Raw genomic sequence first — 22,292 nt, forward strand, 5'->3', positions numbered from 1 at the left:
GCGAACACGGCTCGAGGAAAGATGTGATCCGTACGGCTGCGTACGTGTCCTACACGCCGCGCGACCATTCCACTTGTAGGCGGTTCGCTGACATTTCCATGACGTGTTAGCCAATAGATGGTGGAATTACGTAAGGACATTGAAAACTTGCGTTAAGCCGACTGAATGACAGACCGTTAACCCTCCGACCGACTGGATGGATAACTCGCTCGCGCGCGAAAAAATCCAAGCGGTGTAATTTTCGCTCAGACTAATTGCGCTCCGCGACCGTTCTGACCAACTTTGACTCGAGAAAGTTCACGTCTTAGCCCGTGGCGAGCGGTATCCGTGCTCGAAGAAAGACTAAATAGCCGAGTAACGGAGTGGATTAATTAAAGGATTAACAAGCGTTGACGGATAAAGCAGCGGATGGGTTTGCTTTCACCCTGATTGACTTAACAGCCAGCCCAGATTTTTGCGTCTTCGAGCGCTCGTTATTCCCTCGATATCGTAGCGGTGACGTCGCGTCGACAGCATAGAATTAGCGTTGCAAGCGGCAAGAAGATGTTCGAAAGAACAGAGGCGTATTGGGGTTGGTTTGGAATCAAAAAATTTCACTGGTCAACTAAAAATTTAATCAAAACTTTCTACATGTACTCGTTCATATATACGCATCTAATAATTCCATAAAGATAAGTCGGTAATTGCTCTCATAATTACTTTCACTTATTTCATACATGTCCGTTGAACGTTCAACGAGCTCTCGTGTAGTTGTGCGTAGATATAATAAAAGCATGCATACAACTATCTAGGAAGTAACGTGGATGGTACCGCCGTGTAGTTAACGTATGGTGTGAAGGAAAAAGAAATCGCGATACAAAATCGTGGCAGGAGCGAACCACGACTAACGACCGATCGTCAACAAGAGCAAATCGCGTGAAACACGGCAAGAAAACGTTCGCACCTTCCAACGATCCACCAACACACTCGGCACGTACTGATTCCGTCCAGCGGCGCGTCGCCCGGTGAAAATCAGAAAAACAAAATTCCTCGCTGCGCCGGTCGATTACCAGCGTGCAGCACTCCGATTCGCCTCAGCTTTCGAAACCGTTACGAGAATCATCTCGCTTTCATCTTCTCCATCGATTTATGAATATAGCTTCTCGCTTCTGAACCATAAAGGACTGATCGAACGCAATTGACTCATGAAAATGCCATACCCCTTCGCGGTAATTCCAGACTCTTCTCGAAGGTGTAGAAACGCCTCTCCCTGGTATAGAGCCGTCTCCGCGCGTCGACCCTCTCTGTCGACGATCATTCTCCTCCTCGTCTTCGTCGCTGTCCGCTTCGTCCTCCGCCTCGTAACGCCTTCTCCTTTCCGCGTACGTGTCCTGTATAGGACGACGGCGACGCCTCCTCTCGGCCGGGCTCGTCTCCGGACTCGTTCGAATCCTGATGATCGTCGCCCCGTTTCTCTCGTGGGTCGACGTGTATCTACTCTGTAGATCTCGAGGATGTTCCCCGTTGCCAAAGCCGCTGTACGTTTCCAATTTCGTGCAGCTGCGTTTCGAGTCCTCTATCTCGTTGCCGAATCCTTCGTTCGACTGTTTTCTGCCATGGAATTCTTGAATTCCCGTTTCGGGAGAGGGATCTCGGTCGATCTCCGAACGACCCTCCGGATTCGCACGGTATCTGCTGTTCTCTCGGAAATACTTGGCGGCGAAAATCCGGTTGCTCTCGTGCCACGACTTGGAATCGAATTCCTCGCGGTCCTTGGCATCCTTTCGACACTCCGCTTTCGGTTCGTCCCGTTTCGGCGGTGTCAACGGTCTGGAATGTCTGTTCGATCTTTTATCGACGGCCTCGTGATTTTTGCTCCTCGAAGACGTTCGCCTCTTCAACGAGGAGTCTCTTTCCAAATCGTAATCCTGATCGTTTAGGGGGCTCGTTCGGGTCTCGTCGTCTTGGGTCTGGAACGACACGCTGCCAAATTCGACGTATCGTCCATTAGGAGAGTGCCTTCTCCTTGGCTCGTCCAAGTTTCGAAAAGATACTTTACTCGGCTCGTTATCCTGGCCTTTGTGGACAGGTCTTCGATCCGCATCGTCGTTACGATCTTTGTAGGAAATTCTGCCAAACTCGACGGTCTTCTCCTTGAAGGAATTTTTACGACCTAAGTCGCCGCTGGAATGATCTTTGAAGCTAACTCTGCCGACGTCTGGCTCTTGATCCTTGTACGAGTGAATTCTACCTGAATCAAAGTCGTGTTCTTTGAAAGTGATTCTACTGACTCCGTCGGTATGTCCTTTCAGCGAACGTTTCCTCTCCTCTTCGTCGTCGCGATTCCTAGGCAGAATTCTCCCGTAATCCGAATTTTGTTCCTTGAAGGAATTTTTTCTTCTTGCGTCGTAGACCTGCTCTTTCAACGAATTCTTCCTCGAGACGTGTTCCGGCTCCCTTCCGAAGTATTTCTTCTCGACGTCCTGGCTCTTGAACGAGTTTTTTCTGTACAAATCGTTTTCTTCGTCCTTGAAGGACGTTTTCCTACTCAAACTGGGCTCCCTATCCCGAGAGTGGCTCTTCTTCGTGTCAGCAGATTTAAACGAACTTTTTCTCGTCACCTGTCGATCGTGATCCTTAAACGAGTCCTTTCTCCCTAAGTCGACGTCCGAATCTTTCAACGAAACTCGCCTAGGCGATTCTAGATCTCTTCTGGGTTCTACGAGAGCTCTCTCGTACTTCTGTATTCGCACGTCGAAATCCTCCGGATTGCCATCGTAAACGTAACTTCTTCTCTTTGGACTGTTCTTCCTTCGAGAAACGTCGTCTTCCATTTCTCTAGATCGTCTATGTGCTTTTTCCACACCATACGCGTCGGCTTTCCTCTCTGTAAACGAGTCATTGGATTTCTCTATCCTTCGGTCCACGGAACGATTTCTATTATCTTCCTGCTCGTACGTGTCCAGGTCTCGCAATTTAGATCTGCCAGATCTGCGCTCACCTTCTCGATCGTTGATACGATCTACTTGAACTTCGCCTCGACCTCCACTTTTCGACCTGTACTCGTCCTTTTCCGGACTGTGCGAATCGCGCTCCGCTCTAAACTTCAATTTGTCTTCTTCTCGAGACTTGAAGCGCTCTATCATCGCCTTGATCCTTCGATCCGGCGATCTTCCATCGACGGCCAAGTTCTCGATCTCCTTCAGAAGCTGATCCCTCTCGTCGTTTCTCTGCGCGTCGTCTTTGTCGTCGTATTTCGATCGAGCCAGCTTCGACGTAGCTTTCGAGACGTCCGAGTTTTCCCAGCTTTCTTTCTTTTTCGATCTATGCGATGCCGCATGTTCGCGATCGATGGATCCCGTCCTCGTTCCATCGTCACGCTGCAACGTCTCCTCGTGATCGTCGCAACGATCCTGCCTCGTGGAATCGTTCTTCGATCGTCCGTTGGTTAATCGAGAACCCTCGAATCGATCTGTTTGCTTCCTCGACCTGAGACTCTCGTTCTGCACAATGTCCTTGATGTCCCAGGCGCCAAAGTGTTCCTTACTCTTTTTATACAATAAGTCCGCGTTTACGTTCCCGTGCTCCTTACAGTCTCGACCGTTCTTGCTCACCTCGTCGTTCTGTTGCCCCGTCATGCCAAAATGGTAACGATTCGAGATGTTCTTGTACGACTTTAACGCGTGATCTTGCTGCTCGTCGGGCAAACGGTCCTTGGAATACGAGGTCACTTTGGAACCTTCCTTGATCGACGAGGAACCACGAAGAAGACGCGACATGGTCGTGCGCAGCACCGTATATCAACCGTGTATCTACTAGAACCGATCGATTCGCGTCACGTTGGAAACTTTTCAAGGTTCCGTTACGGTTCTCCGCGAATCCAGTTTGCGACGTGTATTACCGCGTCCGATGACTTAATCGGGTTCCTTTCGATCCGTATCGCGAATATTCTCGTCGACAAGTCCTGTGAGGAGAAATCGCACAGTTCGATCACATATCAGCGGCGCAGTTCACGGAGCGAAATTATCCAGTCGCGACTATCGCGAGCAGAGTTCAGCAACGAGTGACATCGGTAGTCGGTCAAAGAAACTCGATACGATGGTTTCGTTCGTTACGGCACAGAAACGACGACAACGACGACGAGACCGGGAGGGAAAAACGCGCGTCGTAGACTCGGTATCTCATCGGATTCTTTGATAACGTGGTATCGCGGATCGACGAATCGCTATCGTGGTGGAGAGAAGACAGCTCTTCTCGTCGCTTCGGCCACCTCGTAACCGCAACAAACAGCAGTATCTTTGGATCCCTTTCGGTGGCTTCTTTTCGCGAGGCGAAGCCGGCTTCAGCCGAACGAACGGAGCAGACGACCCTGAAAGTCGTCTGTGGACTTTCACGAACGCGAGCACTTTGCCAGTCGGAGTCACCACGAGAGTGTGCACCGGAGGAGAGCGTGTTGTTCCTCTCCCCCTTCTCGTCCTGTCCACCACCTTCCCCCTCTCCCTCTTTCGCTTTAGATGCCTCGCTCTCTACGTCCCCACTCACTGCCTCCTGCATCCTCCTCTCCTTTGCACCGTCACCTCCTTAGCTGTCCTCCGTCCTGCGGTCCTCCTCGAGGTGAGGCGGACCACTCGATTCTCCCGTTAATCCGGCTCCTCTCTGCGTCCTCCACCTCCACATCTGGCGCGACACGACCACGTGAGCTCGACCTCGCTCGAGTTCACCGGGATTCTGGGACTCTTCTGCCAGCTTTTCCGCTCTGTTCAAACCAATTTTCACCCGAATCTCGATTCTCCTTCCTACCGTAGTTCTTCCTTCGTCGACCTTCAGTTTCTTTCGACACGTGTTACGATCGGAAGCAACACATTACGGCGAAACGACCACGACGACAGGGATGTACAATGTACGCGCGCTCGTTTAGATTATGTTCCATCGAATGCTCGGGTAAATCGAGCGGATCTTCTTCTTCTCCCATTCGTGGAGCTTGTCTAATTACAGTCATTTCGCTGGGACGATCGACGCTCCTAATCGGCTCGTTTTCCATGCCACAGACCTCTCATCGGAACGACTCTCGGCGTTGTTTTGCCTCCTCGATTCCTGCTCGACGAACAAGTCTAGCAAAAAGTCGAAGAACGTCGTCACCGACCGCAGCAGCTCCTAATGACAGTGCGTCGTGGTTTAACCGACACTTGAGCGAGTGCGTAACGGCCCGGAGCTCGAGCAGAGATAGGCGCCACCGTCGTTTAATAGCTGCGTTAGGCAAAAAACGGGCAAGATACGGTGTCTTTCTCTTATCTTTTCTTTTCTCTTTCGAAAGGGGGTTAGGGAGAGATGACAGCTGAAAATGGTCAGCGGGGCGCATCATCGAAGCGACTGGCAAAATGAGTTACTTCGGCTTGACTCATCGAGTCCTTAGAAAAATGATCAGGTGATCGAAATAAGGGGGAAAACCAAAGTGAAAAGGACACAGATCCCAGGAAAAAGAGGCAGAAAAACAATCATGGCCTTCCTTGGAAATCTCCTCCACGCGCTATGGTCATTCGGTCAGGACCAGGGGAACGAAAACCTGTTGGATGAATCACAGTATCCTTGAAAAACAATAAAAAAGTGTGCGTTTTTTCTCGGCCGCCCTCGGCAAATCGTTACCGAACGAAACCATCGGATCGTACGGGCGAGCAAAGTCCTTTCGCGTCACGAAAATGCTCAGCGGAACGTTCGATCGCGCGATAAAATCGTCCGTGCGCGTCTAATAAGTTCTCGGACGCGAGATCCCGCGGGTGTGGTTACCGGATTTATCGCGAATCACGTTCTGACAGGTACGTTGATTCGCACTGCAACGCGACGGCCAGCTCGAGGGACGCTTGATCCTTGTTTAATGAGACAGGATAATTCTACTTAAACGAGGAGACGTTAAGTTCGAGACAATGCCAGCCCCGAACGTGCAGGGGTAAAATATCGTGGCATATTCTCCGCCGATTACCGTTCCCGCGTTATAATTTATAACGCAGTCGGATTTATTGCGCGTGGGTGGCGACTCGGTTGTAAATTGACACAGACAGATAATTTTCGACCGGGTTTTAACACGCCGGCTGAAACAGCTTTCGTATATCTCTCGTTAATCGCGTATCGGCTCCCCTAAGTGGGCTGTCACTGTTACGCCACGCAGCTGAACAATTGCCCGTGGCTCGCGTATCGCGTTCCTCTCGTTTAGAATATGACTTACGACAACGGCACGCTGATATCTCGGTCGATCTCGCTGGATGGTTGAGATCAACGTAGGATTATTCTTAATGATAGACGAAGAAAAATTTGTCGATCGTAGAAATATTATACAGGAATTGGGCAATTTGACGCGTGTTTCGACGAACGACAGTTGCTGGTCGGAACCAGCTGACCGATCAGTCTGGCCCCGAAATATTTCCAAGTCCTTTCCAAACAGTGGTGGACAGATGGTCTAACAGAAGATTATTCCCAGCATCCTGTTTCCTGTTTCGGTTCGAACAAACGCTACCCACGATTTTTACGATTCCATGGACTCGAGCTGGATTCGTGCGTCGATCTTAACTAGAATGCGACGATCGCTGAACGGGTCCACGTGCCGCCTTTGCGCTCCGTTCGCCCGTAATTGCTCGATGAATTTCTAACCGCGAAAAACCTGTGAACCGGGACGCTCGTGCTCGTTCAAGGAAGAATCGGCAAAGGTATGAACGCGTCTTGTTTTTTCTCCGCCGCCACCAGAAATCGTGCTCGGCCGATTTCCATGAATTATTTTGTTTCACCGCGACGAACTAAGGTAAAAGTGCTCGCGGCATTAAGAATTAAGAGGCCAGAAAAAAAGAGAGCAAAAGAGGGGAAGGGAGAGAGAGAGAGAGAGTGGGAGAGAAAGAAGCCCGCCACTAAGAGAAGAAGGAGCATATCGGTCTTGGTTATCTAGGCTAAAGGCTATGAACGCGATCGATTTCACGAGCGATCTTTCCGTACGCATGAACGAGAAATCAAGGCCGTCGCTTTATGCATCTTCTTTGATGGTCGACGGAAACGACTGTATACCCACGCCTCCTCTTCTGCTTCCTCCTACACGTGATCCTTTGAAAAAGTCGGTCGAAGATCGATAATTAAATATCTTTGCCTGTTTGCGAGACCATGCAGGAGCGTATACTTAAAATATATCGAGGACTCGACGACGACGATGAAGACGCCTGTAAAGAACAGCGACGTAGTCGCTTTTAAAGAAGCGATTGATCAAAAAATACACCGAGTATTCGACATCGGTGATCGATGTCGGATACTTTTTCACGCGAATGGAAATTTCATAACAAGGAGTTTTCGTGGAACTCGCTGCTACAGCCCTGTGTGTGGGCCGCGACAAGGTCCTGTCACAACGCCCCCGCCGTTTTGCACAGAGAGGTCTAACCGCTTGGTGAACGGGGCCTTACGCGCGCGTATCGACCTTTTCGCCCGAAATGGTGAGACCGAGGATATCCGTCGAATCGACGGCTTACTCTTCGATTATCTGTGTCACGGAGAGACTCGATCGCTCCCCGCCGTACGAATAATCCAACAACGATCGTGAGCCTCCTAAGAGAACACCGCAGAAGGATCATCCACCTTTCATAGAATCTTCATCGTTCCAAGATTCGGTTTCTTCGATCGGTTACGAATTTAACGACGATTCGAGAAAGAATGGAAGATCGAACGCGAAGCGTAAAACCGCGTCGGAGCGTGTCTCTGTGTCTTGGAGGCGCGTAAAAAACATGCTTAATCCGGGAATAGATGCGGGCATCCGTTTGCGATGTAATGCACGCGATGCCTACGTACTTGTCGGATTCAAGGGCGACGTATTCGAGCACCGATGATTTTAAGGCGTCGTTCTCACATTCCCCTGGCAACTAATGAATGCGCGAATACCAGGCCGATCCGACAATAGATACGATTTGCAATCGACCCCGCACGCATGTTTATCGATGCGCGTAAACGCGACCGATTCCAGCGTTCTTCTAACCTACGCCAATCGTCGATCGCTAGATCGGCTAGCCTAGACCCCATTATACACCATAGACGAAACGAAACCCAGATTCGATCTGTATCGAACAATACGGCATGAATTTGACACGACTTAAATAACAACGTGCCAAAAGTAGATTTAGCTCTGGAGAATGTCTCGTTGTAAAGGGGAACCCTTTACTATGTAAGTATTCGAGAAGCGTCGGAGAAGCGGTCATGGGAGTGATTCGTCCGTAACGATCGAACAAAGGGGGATAGAAATATTCTAATTGGATTTAACCAGGATACCGTTAAGCATTTAGCGGTGCATGTCACAATTGTTCAGCGTCTGATCGTAACACACGACTGTGGTGAGTCATTCGGTCTTGTACCGTTCTCGTTTCAATGGGGAACGCTGGACCGTTGCACGGACATTCCGTCGAAACGCAAAGTTCCAGGATCTCGAATTCCAGTACGGAACATACGCTATTTGAAACGCTGACTAATTACGGAACCGCGTAGGATCGTTCGCGAGCTTTCTTCCTCAGACTTCTTCGAGTCTTATTTCACTCCGGTAGAGCTTCGCCGACGAGACAGTGATTGATAAATATGTTCTAGGTTGCAGGGAAGAACCCGAAGATCGCTTAGAATCTAGCTATTCAACTGGCATGCTTTTTGCTTGCAGTTCCGTTACTCGTTTGCGTTGCGAAAAAGCTTGATGGCGATCTATGCTGTTAACGCGTTGCTTGTAGTCTTCGCCGAGCTATTACCAGTACGAAATATATCCGAAGAAAATGTTTGTAACAGTCGAAGCAACGAACGAGGCAATCCAGTTTCGTATGCGATGTCGGCGCGCGCCTCTAAATCAATCGATCATCGTGGCTTAATCCAACGGCGACATCGTCCGGTGATCGTAAGACCGCTGCGATGAACATCGACCGTATCCCAGGCCGGTGTTGCAGGGATCTGCAACGTTTGAAATTTGAAAACCGATTCAAATTGCGATCTGTTTCGAAGATGCAAAATATAATTATCATTGAACGCGATAAATATATTTTAACGTAGGAAAAATTTAATTTCGTTTTACTTGTGGAATAAAAAAATTGATTTCCAATTTAGGAAGCGGGAACGATTTTCGTGCAGATTACACCTTACGTCATCGTGTCCAACGATAGCTTTGCTCTTTAAAGAAGCCGCTGAAAGTAAATCGTCCTAATGCTACGAATTATCGAAATTCGATAACGGACTGAATCCCGCATAACGTATATCTCGATTGGAATTACGCTAACGCACGTTAGTTGGTATATTCGATGCAGAGACGAAGAGTACAAAGTTGTTGCTTTGGAGAAGTTGCGGAACAAATACGGGAAACGAGCGTCAAGCTGCGAGAGTTACCACCCATTTCCAGCTGTTTCTGATAAACTATTTTCTGCGTATCGCGTCCTGACGTGAAGCCGACCACAATGCTGATATTTCGCGAAATAGCTTTTCTCTTCGTCATCGAATATCTATACGTTAACTCCGAATAACTTTCCTTGCAATCGGTAACGCGTAGGAACACAAGCGATAGACGTCTTCGTTGCATAGTTGCGGTTACAATTGCATCGCTACGCTCAAAACAAGAGTGACAATTGCGAAAAGATAATCCTAGCTAATATCCGACGTCTGTATTTTTTCCTACGTCGGACTCGCCATATCGTCATCGAGAGAGAAAAAAAAAAAAAAAAAATGCCACGAACCGGCCCAGATTCTGGAATACTCCGTCACGTTCGTAATTTCATCAAGGAACCGGTGTAAATGAACGCTGACATTGAGCATCGACGATATGATGTCACCCGCGCGGAAGTGGCGTCATTTGGCCGTTCAATTTAAGACATAAATAATTCGTGTCTGGTCATGACGACCTTTATTTCGTCTCTACGCTCACGGCATGGCAATCCACTCCTTCGACCTATTCGTGCGAAGATCGAGAATCTCGATCCTCGTATACGATTGAAAGCGAAATTTACAGGATTCTCGAGAGCGCTCGAGTCTCGGCGAGATCATCCAGTCGAAAATACGGCGAAGCCTGATATAGATAAAAAAAAAAAAAGGAGAAATACAAAATCGTTGTAAAAAAAAAGTCACGGAGCGGAGCTATTTTCCGATAGTGGCCGGTATCGCGGCGCGAGATAAGAATTCCATTCTCGCGGGATTGATATTTTTCAGCACACGTCGTAAATTTTGGGTGAGTCAAAGGGAAAGGGAAAAAAGGAAGAAAAGGGAGAATGGCGACGTGCCAACTGCAACGTTACACAGCATCTTTCTTCGATCGGTTTTTGCGCCCGTCCTTTTAATCTACATGACTCTCGCACCGTTTCTTGCCTCCCTTTCCCTCGATATTGCTCCCATGTCCTCCCTCCCTCTTGCTTTCGCTCCTCCCGTTCACTATTAGACATTTGACTCATACGCGATCGTGCGCGGGCGATCGCCTCGAAATATCGACGAAGGATTAAACCGCCGATCGACACAGTTCCTTTACGTCATCCCTCCGCTCTTTGCAACGAGGGCTTTCCCTTTCTTGCTTGCGTCGCTTTCAGCGCGAGCAATCGGTCGTGATTCATCGAACCGTCAGCGCGAGCCGCCTCGAGATTTGTTAACAAAGCGCTCGAAAGTATTTCAATTAGCATTTCTTTCTTACATTATTCATAAAAGCGACGCGCAAAAGCGACCTACGACCAACGACGAAAGCGAAACCTTGCGTGGTGACCGCGATCGGTTCGAATAAATATTGCACGTATCGATGAAAAATTCTCAAATATCCAGGAACCGTGGAAAGTGGAGCCACACCCCGATGGTTATCGTTACAAAGTCGCGTACTCGATCAAAATTAATCGAAAGAAAGCGATCTTTCGTGAGACGGTTTCGTACGCGCTTTTTACTTAACGATCGCGTTTACTTAACTTGCCACACGAGAAATAGCATCGTTGCGACTGGATCGCGAAGAAGACGGTAAACCGAGAAAGGACCTATGGCCCTCCGACACTGACATTCCCCAACGATTGTGTCACGCGTGTTTATAGGCTTCCGATGCATTTTTGTCCAACGCTGTGCGCTCGATCGTGCTCTGTCAGGTCACTGTCACCTGTGCTCGCTCTCACGTGTCCGACACGCTATTCCAGATATCTCTAACCCAACGTTCGAGCAGTTTTTTTTTACTTTTCCCTGGCTGGAACGGGAACAAGTATCGCGCGAAGAATGTCGCGCGCGTGGGATTATTCGATGCGATTTAATTGGACTCGTTTGACACAGGAAAAGCTGCCTACTCTCGGTCCGCATTTCCGGCCAAAGCTCGATATCGCCATCATTCAACTCGGTGATATTCCTCCTGTTGCATTCCACGCGCTTCGCCGCAACTATGGCGTTACGGTCGATATTAGCGGCGTTGCTAGCAAACCATCATTCGCTCCGGCAGATTCTTTAAAATTCGACCGATGACTCGCATCGTTGAACTTCTCGTACGCACTGTCGGTTTCTAACCAATGTTCACGATCGGAATGCCGCACCACTTGCCCGCTATATTTAGATACGCGAGTTTTAATTGAGCACGCGACAACCTATAGCGTTCGTGTACGAAGTATCGGGACAACCAGAGATCGAAAATAACGAGCATCGACTAGTAGTCGCTGTTCCTCGTCGCAAAGAAGAATTCGTTCCGCACGTGTGTGATAACGGGGAATTAGATCGGCGATCATGGATTACGAGCATCGGGCGTGTAACGAGGAATTTAATCGATCGTGTTACAACGCACGAAGTCGACCGTATTCAGCGATAAAGCATGCGACGAGGAAGGAGAATGGAAAAGAAATGTTGGCGCGATTTGACGTTGACGAATTTTCGATTTCGTAGATCGCGATCAACCAGACCGAATGACATTACGTGGTGCATGTAAAAATATCAATCCTTGAGAGCTGTTTACATTGTAAAAAATCACGATAGAAAGAAGTGAACGAACGTATGTCATCGGTGGGGGTACAAAGGATACGCGTATGGCGTACGGCGTACCACGAGAGTTATGTAAAAGAGAGAAGTGCGACCAGCGAGTACTCGGCAGAACGTAAATCCTGGCGAGCAGATTTACTGTGACGGAAACAACGAGCAGAGGGATTAACTTTTAAGATATAGCCGACAACACGTTAGGGCCACGAATATTTAGGAGGATGACGCGCGTGTAATGCAGAGTGAGAGTGGAACGCTCGTAATTCATAAATTATACAATGGCGTACTAACATCGTTGACCGGAGGGCAATTAACCCTTATTAAATAAAGTGATACGACCCTGACACAATCAGGAACCACGGTCAGTTCTATGCACTCGACATAATGTAATTTAATAACATACTTCCTCGTGATTAATAAACCCTTGTCCCGTAAGGGTGGGCAAATCTGCCTAAATCCCATGGACTGCCACTAATATCCAGATGTCCTAGCGATAAGCTGTATCTTGTAAGCGGCTAAACTTGTACAATAACCAATGGAACGATAAGAAAAATTTCTCTAATGGATTCGGATAAAAATTGCTTCACCGAGAAGAACAATGAACGAGTGGGTCGAAGTTATCGAGTTGTCACACCTTGCGAAAGAATGTGTAACTACAGAAACGGCGACCCAAAATTTATCGCAGGCCACTGTAAATGCGTCACTGGGAATTCTAAATCGCGGCAGTATATTCCGCCAACCGATAATATCTCGTTAGGGAAACGTTGCAAAGACAAAGTGAAGTTTTCCTTAGACGCATCGCGATAACCAGATACGAAGCGCAACTTTATATCCAGCATCGAGTTGATCGCTCGAGTTCTAAAAAGCTACGCTTGTTCTCGTTTCTTTGTAAGAGTAAGAGATACCCTGTCGAACGTTAGCCACATCCGTTTCTATCGTAGAGTCTAGCGCGCCATTCTTAGAAGCCGTTGGTGTACAATTTTCATGTCGTCGTGGAAACATTATTCGGAAGATAGGAGTGACATGCGAAACGATTACGAATGAAAAAGCTTCTGTTCTTTTAGCAACGGCCTCTTTTGGGCTCCTTTTCTTTCCAGCTCTCGCGTTCACGGTCCACGTTCATTCGTCCGTAACGCAAAGACACCTAAAGGCTCGTTCTTCTCTGTCTCGATGCAGCCGCTCGATGATCACCAAAAAGGGAAAACTAGTAGTCGGATGTAAATCAGGCCGAATGGCCGTTAGCTATGGCACGTGCTCCAATCTGGTCACGAAACACGCTGCACCGAGATCTCCGAGTATTGTTCCACACATAACACACCGACCCCGATTTCTCTATTATCGGTGTTCTGGCTAAATATCGCGGCATCGAAGGACGCACGCTGCGTATTTGGCTTGCCATCGATACACTCGAATTCCTTACGTCCCCGACCGACACGGTCAGCCTTGATCGGAAACCGTATGGGGTTCCACGGTATCCTATCCTGAACTTGGCCCTGGAATATCTGCCTCGACGTTGCGCAATCCCATAAATTAACTGTTACGTGAAATTTAGTCCAAGTCAGGTTTCCCCAAATGTCCCCGAATGCGATTCGAATGGTAACGGATACGATTTACGATGTGCCTTGTAGGCGGTACACGGTATGCATCGGCGTGATTTCTCTTCGAAATTATTGCTTATCAATCTCCTTGAACGGGCGGCACTTGTGCAGCTTCTTGTTCGATCGTCGACCAGAACGGTACGTGATTCCTTAGATTTCCTTCGGTATAAAAGCAGAGGAATCAAAGGATCGTTTCGTAACGTTCCGGCAATGAAGAGGCAAGGACGGTTTTTTGACGCGGCAAATGAAATTAAAGTAGAAGAATAATTCACTAAATCGCGAAAACTTTGCGTAGCTATCGGAATATTCGGAGGGAATATTTCGTATTTCCGATATTTTCAACCAAACACGGTCAATTTCTCGGAACAGCGGTCCCGACAGAATCTTTCGGGCAAACGCGTCGATTACTTTCCGCCCACTTTCTTCGGACCCTACGTCTCTTCTTCTCTCGACGAAGATTCATCGTCGAAATTAAAAAGATACGAACGAATTTAACTCTCTTGAGCGCTCCTATAAGCAAGTCACGGAAGTTTCGCGTAAAAAGAGAAACCACGCCTCCTTTACACTTCAAAAGCAAACCGTACCGCCAACGCGTTGAAACAGGATTCGACATCGTACGATTATTCCTATTTCTCCCTCATAGTTTCATCGAGCCGATTTATCTCGCGGGACTTCCTACACGAGGCAAAGCTAGGCTAACCTTTCGGGGACGAACTGGCACGGGAGGGGAAGAAAAAGATCGAAGGTTGCACTCTAGATAAGATCCGAAAGGGCGTGGTTGATTATAGTTGCTGTATATCGCAAAGGATGTGTTCACCTTTTCAGGGTTGACGCTATCTCGAAACTTTCGATCCAATTAATCGCATCGGAAACCCGATATTTATTGGCAAACGTTTAGGCTCGCGTATAGAGCGCATTGTGTTCTGTCGAGAGACGTTCCGGTCTACTCCCGCGTTTCTTTCTTCGCGATTATTTTTTTTAATTGCAACATTTTGTCCTCGTATGGTAAATGACGCGTTTCGAGCGAAGACTCTCGCCGTTCGAAATGGACTCTCGAATCACCATCTCGTGGCCAGTTAAAAACCCGATAAAGAATCTACGATTCGAAGAAAACCACTGACTCGCGATGCTTTTTAACTCTCTGTAAATCGTGGCGAGGATAAGGAATGCCGATATTACATATAAAAACTACGTAACGAAGAAAAGAAAACTGAAAGCAAAACGGGATCATAAAACGACTCGTTGGACCATGAAATTATAAATGAATCGAATGATTGCCAGTCATCGAGTTCAGAAATCCCACGAGCGAGCGTGAAACGTTCCGCACGTGAGTTTGCGTTACCGATATTCACCGGAATTATGATACGATAATCACTGATAGTTACGAGTGATCTATCGGATAAGCGATTGAACATACCAGTCAAGGTTCTATTCTTCAAAAAAAAAAAATTGTCAAGAATTTAAAAGAAATTATTATCAGTTAATCCGAAGATCAGATAACGAGCACTCGTGAAATCATGTTGCCAACGCGTAATTATTAATATATTATCGATTACCGACAGGTCCGCACGATCACGTACCATTTACACCATTACTACGTGTTTACCTTCCATATACGAAACAAGTGTGAGTCGGCGTTAAGTACCTACGTCAGAAATAAATATTCACCGCGCACAAACCAGCGAACAAGCACTCTAAATGGGAACGTGCTAGGCTTCCCGCATGATTTCTGTGAATCAGCCGAACTCATATTTACGACATATTCGAACGAATTAACCGGCTGTTTCTTAAGCATGATAGTCATCTATTTGGTTCGTTTATAAACACGTCTCGTGGGATTGCCGGCGCCCCGTTTGTAAAGTCACTATGTTACGTAGCCATAGGACTTGGCCAACGTTGGCCACGTTACATTACGAATCCTCCTCGAGCATTAGGTAAGCATCCCACGGGAGTCACGCGACTCCCGGAGGAGCACAACTGCCGACAAACACGCGACCGTTGGCTCAAAGCGGTTTCCATTTTCCGCAACGTTTCTCAGTTTCTCCTTTAAAAATACTTTTCCCTTTGCTCTGTTGCCGTTTAGCACCGATACGGCTTCGTTTTTCTTTTATCTATTCTGCAAATTTGCAATTAGCAAACTATTAAGGAAAAATTAGAAGCGAAATCGTTTCGCGGCAAGCGAAACGACGCTCGTTTCAATCGGAACAAAAAGATCGATCCTACCTACTGGAAGACAGAGAAGCTGAGGTTGCTTGATTACCGGCAATTACTTTGGTACCCTCGTCGATCGTCAGTCACTGTTAATTGAAATCTGTTCAACAGAGGGTACACGTGTAATCACCCACAGAAATCCTACGTTGACCTCGCGTTTTCTGCCTCAACCGTTTCTGCTTCTAATAAATCAGCAATTTCTCCTCGTTGGAACATCTTGGAAAGTTCTACTAACGTGACGCTCTCGGAGGAACTCTACGGATAATTCTAACCAGCTGTCCGGAAGAACCGATACCGAACGGTCTAAGGTGCCGCGTTTCGAGGCGCTAATTTCCAATACCGACAGACTGCCATGCGAAAAGGTACACATCGACCTACGAAACAAACGTTTTGTGTACGTTCCATTTCTCGTACCATTCATCATGCGACGTGATCGCGAAAAGATAAAGACATAAATCGCCGAAGAAAAAAACAAGTCGTGGAAACGTACTCGGGCAATTACGCGCGTCATGCGTGTAACTGATAATTGATATCGAATCTTTGACCGGTGGACTCCTGTCGGGTATGAGAAATAATTGACAAGCCTCCATTTCGAAAGGCAATGGGATCACGTGTCGCCGGTATTGCTCGATCGACGAGACGATCGCTTCGAGCCCGATGATTCCCTAATCGATACGCGGTAACCATGTTCGTCGTCCGAGAACTCGTTTAACCGTAAATGAAAACACGACGCGCAACATTGGCACAATTCTCCTCGTTTCCACGAGACGCTCGCGCGATTCCCCTCTTCGTTCCATCCTCGATCGTTCATTTTCTATCGTTGGGATCTTTTGAAATTGAATCGGATTTACGCGTTCAATCGAAATTCGCCCCCCAAAAAGGTAGCGTAGTAGATCGTGAAATTGTGGTTGCCGCTTGTTCTTTCGTTAGACAACTCGTTTGTCAGAGATCTAGAATAGTCTGGATACCGATATGTACTCTATACTCCGCACGATAGTCTGAATACGAGGACATCGCATATTCTTTTCGCTGGAGCGCGCTCCGATCGCAGATAATCGTACAATCGGCAAGACAAGGCTCGCGCGAGCCAACTTTATCTCGTCATTTTTTTCAACGTTTAACACGTAGCTATAGGAGGAGAAACAAAGGAGAGGAAAATATCATACGTGACGACGATGTTGGTGAGTTATCCTACTTTCGCTGGTGAACGCGGCGGAAGTTATGAGGTCGCAATACCGCGGAACTTGGTCGCGATGCATCATCCGCGGCTCACGATTTCTTTTCCAGTCGCGTCACGAACCGCGCAATGATACGGCGGTGTGGCGATACGGAGCGGCGTTGGAGGATTAACGTGGATAATCACGGAGGGAAGAGCGCTGAGCCGGCGACGTGGTAAATCGTAAAAGAGAGAAGGAGAAACGGTACGGTTGTACCTTGTTTCCTAACGTTGTCTCGTGCGTAGCGAGAAACTCGCGCCGGTTTACGACTTGTTCCAGCAAATGATAATAATTGACCTAATTGCGGCAAATGAACCGTTCGCTTAAATACGCCGTATATCTCGCGATTTGCGGCTGCCGTTTTGCGAAATAAGATTAATAGCTGCCTGTCCGAGGGAAACCGATGATCGATCGCGCGTTTTATCACGGCAATTTCGTAAGGTAACAATAGGCCTCGGTTTTTAACGAGAACCGCGGCTTGCAGTTAGGCTAAACGTCGGTCAAGTACCAAAAGCGAGATTTTGCTCGGCCGCGACGAATCGTGGCGGAAATTCGAACGGCGTGGAGCGGCTCCCCGCGATACGATCGGCGATTTTCGATTTCAGTCACGTGAGTCTGGCTTAGTCGCAAGCGCACAACTGGACGTGGCTACGTGAAAGTCTTACGGGTAACGCGAAACTAAAGTTCGATTGAAAAAACCATGAGCAGGGAAAAAGAAAAAGAGGCCGAGCGAATGGGTTCCCGTTGCTTTCACTCGAGCTTCGAGATAGACCAGCCTTCGAACGTTCCCGTAGCACGCGCGACTAGTTTATTGCATTTTAATAACACGAGACCTTGCGCTAACCATGGCTAAGACGTCTATGCGAAATATCGAAACGGGATCGTTCGGTGTACCCGTTTAATTAGCAGCCTGATCGCCATCACGGAGCGACGAAGGTTCAGTGAAATGTCGTGACGAGAAAACGAGCAACTCGTTGCGAAACCGACAGGCGAACGATGTACGTGGATACGAAAATACCGGTACCTTCGCGTGTCGTTTCGTCTTCAATTTGTCCTAGGAGGAAAGACAAAGCGTCCGCGAATACGTCACAGATACCAGACTTGCAAAATATTAACTTTAACTTGTAAGAGGATCCTCGAAAGCACGCGTGACCGTGTTCGCGGATTTGAAGAATGAATCAACAGTGTCGTGTACTTTTTTACCGATTACTGCCCTGCTGATAAACTTCGCTTACGCAACGCGTAAACGCCGTAACAACGGCAATATCTTTGACTTAGGTCTATCGTTGCGATGTAATAGATTTATCGCTTCAATCCAAGCCATCCTAATCGATTAACCGCCTCGAATGGCGTGTATTATTCGGCTGGCGAAACAAGGAGCAAAAAGCGCAAGAAATCGCGAGGCGATCGCGTTACGAGATTGCACGGCATTCGTCAACGCTATTTATATCGGTTACACCAACTTCCTCTCTAAGGGTAACGTTATCGTCCAACTCGCCTGCGTAAACAGCATTTCGGAGATCTCTGTTGCGAAGAGATATCGGACTATGTCGTTTCTTCCACCGTGATACTATTTTCTTCTATTTTCGTACACATTAAATTCTCCATCCGTATTCTCGTCCATAGTAGAAAAATCGTCGAGCTTGTTGACGAAGCAAATACCTAATGTAAATAAATGCGAAGCAACAGTCCCAAATCAATCGAAATCCAAATCGCTATAGGACAACGAATCCAATCGCTGGTAATCGCCTATACCACTAAAGTATAAAACGATCTGAAATCTAACAATTTTGCAGGCAGAAAATACCAGGCAATCGAAGGAGTTTTCTAAACACGACGGCGACGAGACAAGCCTGGAGGGTTGAAATCGACGCTAGCGTGTCGACTAGCTCGAATCAAGCTCGGGCTCGATGGAGTCGCGTTGCCATAGACCGGTATAGGTATCGCGTTACCTCGGTGCACCAGCCTCGGCGTTAAGACACCTAATTGCACGTTATGTTCGACGCGCACGTACGCACACCAGCGAGCCCCTTACCGAATGGTAATGCTCTCTCGGTGACCACCTTGCCAGGCAGGAAAGTGGGTGAACTCTGCTCGTATTTGTGGCGAAGAGACCAGAGTATACGCGTTTCCTTTGTCGCCTCTCTACTCTCGTATTTTTTTTTTTTTTTCCTTACTCCAGCTTGTCGAGTTTTCCATGAAGGATCTCCGTGGAAGGGAACCGGAGTCTGTTCCTGACACGAGCGATTGCTACGAGCTTCCAATTAAACGTGGATTCTCCTCAATTTTTCGAAAAAATATCTCTGTTAACTAATACTCTTCTGATACTTTAACTGGAGTGTTATAGGCTGTAGAATATTAATTCTGCTACGACGAAGTTAGTCGATAGAAGGTATATCGAATCTTGCTCGGAAATCGAAATGCAACAAGCAAACGGACAAGTGAGTGAAACGATGGAAGAATTCCTATTGCATCGCACGCGATATCAGGTTTTTTTTTTTACTAATGTGCAAATAATCTAAAGCGCTATGAAATATGTTCGTGGAGAAACATAGCGCTTCTACCGCGAGTATTCCGTGAGAAAAAAGTAACACGCGAGGTTGCACGGTATAAATCTAGCCGCGATCGATGTCCTCTTGGTAACCATTTCCGAGGACATTCCGTTTTCTCGAATGGGACCAAGAACTTGACGATGATCAATTTTTTATCTACTTGCAGTGAACAAACAAATTTAAAACGGATTCGCAATGGTGAAGCGAGCAATAGTAAAATCGATAAACGATTGGCTACCTATACAAGACAGGTGATGTAATCGATAGTGATGTTTGTCGAAAATACGTTACCGAAGGACGAGTCGCATTGCGGAAAGAGAGAAAAAAAATGTTTTTAACGTGGGAACACGCCTATCGGGGCCACGGATAGGCGGAACAAAGTGCCTAGACAACGACAGAAACTGTGTACGATCCTACGAGAAGTAACGACCCCGTTCAAGGACGTCTTATGTACTGGGTTACGCGGGCCAAGGTCGACCCGATTACGTATACACATGTCAAACGATGCTTTTTAAATAATCTTCGCCGTCTCGGTTTACTTCATCGACTAGTGATAACCTCGCAAATCGAGACACATTTGGAGCAAATCGCATCGTAATTTTCATATTTTATTTTTTATAAAACACGTTCATAGATTGTCGCGCGCCTGTCCACGCTAACAAAGTTTCTACGTTCGTTGCTTACGACGTCGTAACGTTATTCATATTAATTCACAGCAATACTTAATTATCCAGGAATGCTGCACAGTGTTAAATGGTCATTTGCATAAGTCTACTATGTACAGAATATTCGAGACATGTTAATTCGCAGACGTTTGAACGAATAAATTGTAATCTCACCTTGGTGTCGAAGGCGTCACTAGGCATTCGCTGCACGCCGTTCATCTTGGCAAAAGAATCGCTTTTCCGGTCCGAGCCACTTCCTTGTAGCGTCGACGATCCTCGACGATCCTCGATATCCCAGAACTCTCGAAACGCCACTCAACAGAGTACAAGTTCTCGCCGTGAGATGAATGGTATACCACGCGGAACACCGACACGCGCGAACGCGAGTCAAAAATTTAAACTCATAGGAACTAGGAGTCGCCTCGACGCATCCTCGTACACGTGCGCGCGACAACTGAAAGACATTTAAACGTCTTTCGAGTACACGAATTCACGCGAGATTTCACACACCGTTTTTGCACCTCGACTCAACCGACAAAAGACAACGATGCGATTAACGGTCAATCGCGAAATCGACTCTGCTAATGTTATGCCAACGAAGGAAGTAAGGCTTGCGAAACGCGACACAGGTTGTCTCTATAAACAACTGGTTATTTACAATCTTACCATGCAAACGTCGAAACGCGATTGCATCGAAACGACCACAAAACGATCCGTGTACATTGGCCGAATCGTCCGAATAATGAAACGGTTATCAACGAAGAAGAATAATCGTTTTATCCGGTCTGTTAATATTTTTTATTTCAAACGTCAACTGTGCGAATGATCTCAAGCTTTTGCAAGCTTTGCCAGCGAAGTTTTGCTAACAAACTGGCTATCGATTCCTGCGAGTAATCTCGAATTTGACACTCTGTATATCTGACAGCATCCGGTGGACGACACGCGAGAATTAACGTTCACGGTTCTATGAACAAAACGCGCACCGTTTCATGCAGAACCACGCTTTGCAGTCTGCGATAAGAGATTTGAAACTCGCCTACCGAGCACCGCAGTTCGCGCCTGCGCCGCGATATTTTGCTCGTCGTCGCGTACCCTGAAACACGTGGTATCCTTCGAAGCACCGCCCCCTCCAATTTTTCGCGGTGTTCACAAAAGTTTTGAATATTTACAAAGGGTAAAAGGTATTCAGCCCGTGGTGTGTATTAGCGGCGAAATCGATCGAAAATACGAAATAGTCTCGGGCCGCGGGAGTTCGTGCATAAACATGTTTTGATCTTGAAGCGGAGAATGCCGCTCTCGCGGATAAATTTTCATCAGATCAAATACTAGAAAGGACTTGGACCGAAAGATACCACGCGCAGGTATCACGAAGGCAGGCTACTCGAAAACTCGACGTGTTCCATGTCCAAGGGGGAGAGAAACAGGTTTAAGAACCGTAGTTGACCGGTCGCCTTTTAAATCGGTCATCTGTCTAGCCGGTAGAAATTACGTCGATTCGAAATCAGGCACTCGTAGCCACAGGTTCTTGGGGCTCGAAACTCACTGAAAATCGTAATCAGAAGTAGAACCAGCAAGTCGAAGCGAATGAATTAAAAGGAAGGTGAACGTGTTCGCGTACGAACGACGGTTTCGTGACACCGAAAAAGAAAGAGGACACGTTGCACTCGCGATGGGAGAAACGATACGTCGTGGGTAGGCACATGGCAAGCATGTCCCTGCCGCAGGATTATACGTAGCAGCCGGCGTTCGGGCGCTCCGCGTCGCGACTGCCGGCGCGGCTAAAAAACCATACGATGACCTCATCACACGAAGTCTGTTCTCCTGCCCATGTCACTATTACTAGCCATCCTGAAAACATCGCTAACCTCCATCGTCTCCTGGAGGTTACTGTTCGCATTATCGCTTATCTGGAATATCCTGCCAGGACTTCAAGATACCAGCACGCTAAAAAATCGTATTTACTTTTCGATGTCTTATGGTAATTTTAAAAATACCCGCCTTTCCACTGTACTCTAATTGTACTTGCAACACATGGATATTCGATATAAACATGAGATATTATTATAAAAAACATATTTCCTGAATGTGAATGAAAATATAATTATGAAGTTC

At 47.3% G+C, this 22,292-nt stretch overlaps 1 protein-coding gene across 2 annotated transcripts in view; it reads right to left on the reverse strand.

Moving 5' to 3' along the window:
• Positions 1 to 20,945, reverse strand: part of LOC100741757 (four and a half LIM domains protein 2) — a 71,988-nt gene extending 51,043 nt beyond the window's left edge. Inside the window, exon 1 of one of the 2 annotated variants that reach the window (XM_033323165.1) lies at positions 20,355 to 20,945. In XM_033323165.1, coding sequence (XP_033179056.1) covers positions 20,355 to 20,399 — 45 coding nt within the window. In that variant the 5' untranslated portion in view covers positions 20,400 to 20,945. Of the gene's footprint in view, positions 1 to 1,199; positions 3,774 to 20,354 lie in introns of those variants that run through there. The other variant, XM_003492680.4, reaches the window with a different exon arrangement.
• Between the last annotated feature and the right edge of the window lie 1,347 nt (positions 20,946 to 22,292).

Source organism: Bombus impatiens, unplaced genomic scaffold (genome assembly GCF_000188095.3).
Source record: "Bombus impatiens unplaced genomic scaffold, BIMP_2.2 scf_0815, whole genome shotgun sequence".
NCBI lineage: Eukaryota > Metazoa > Arthropoda > Insecta > Hymenoptera > Apidae > Bombus > Bombus impatiens.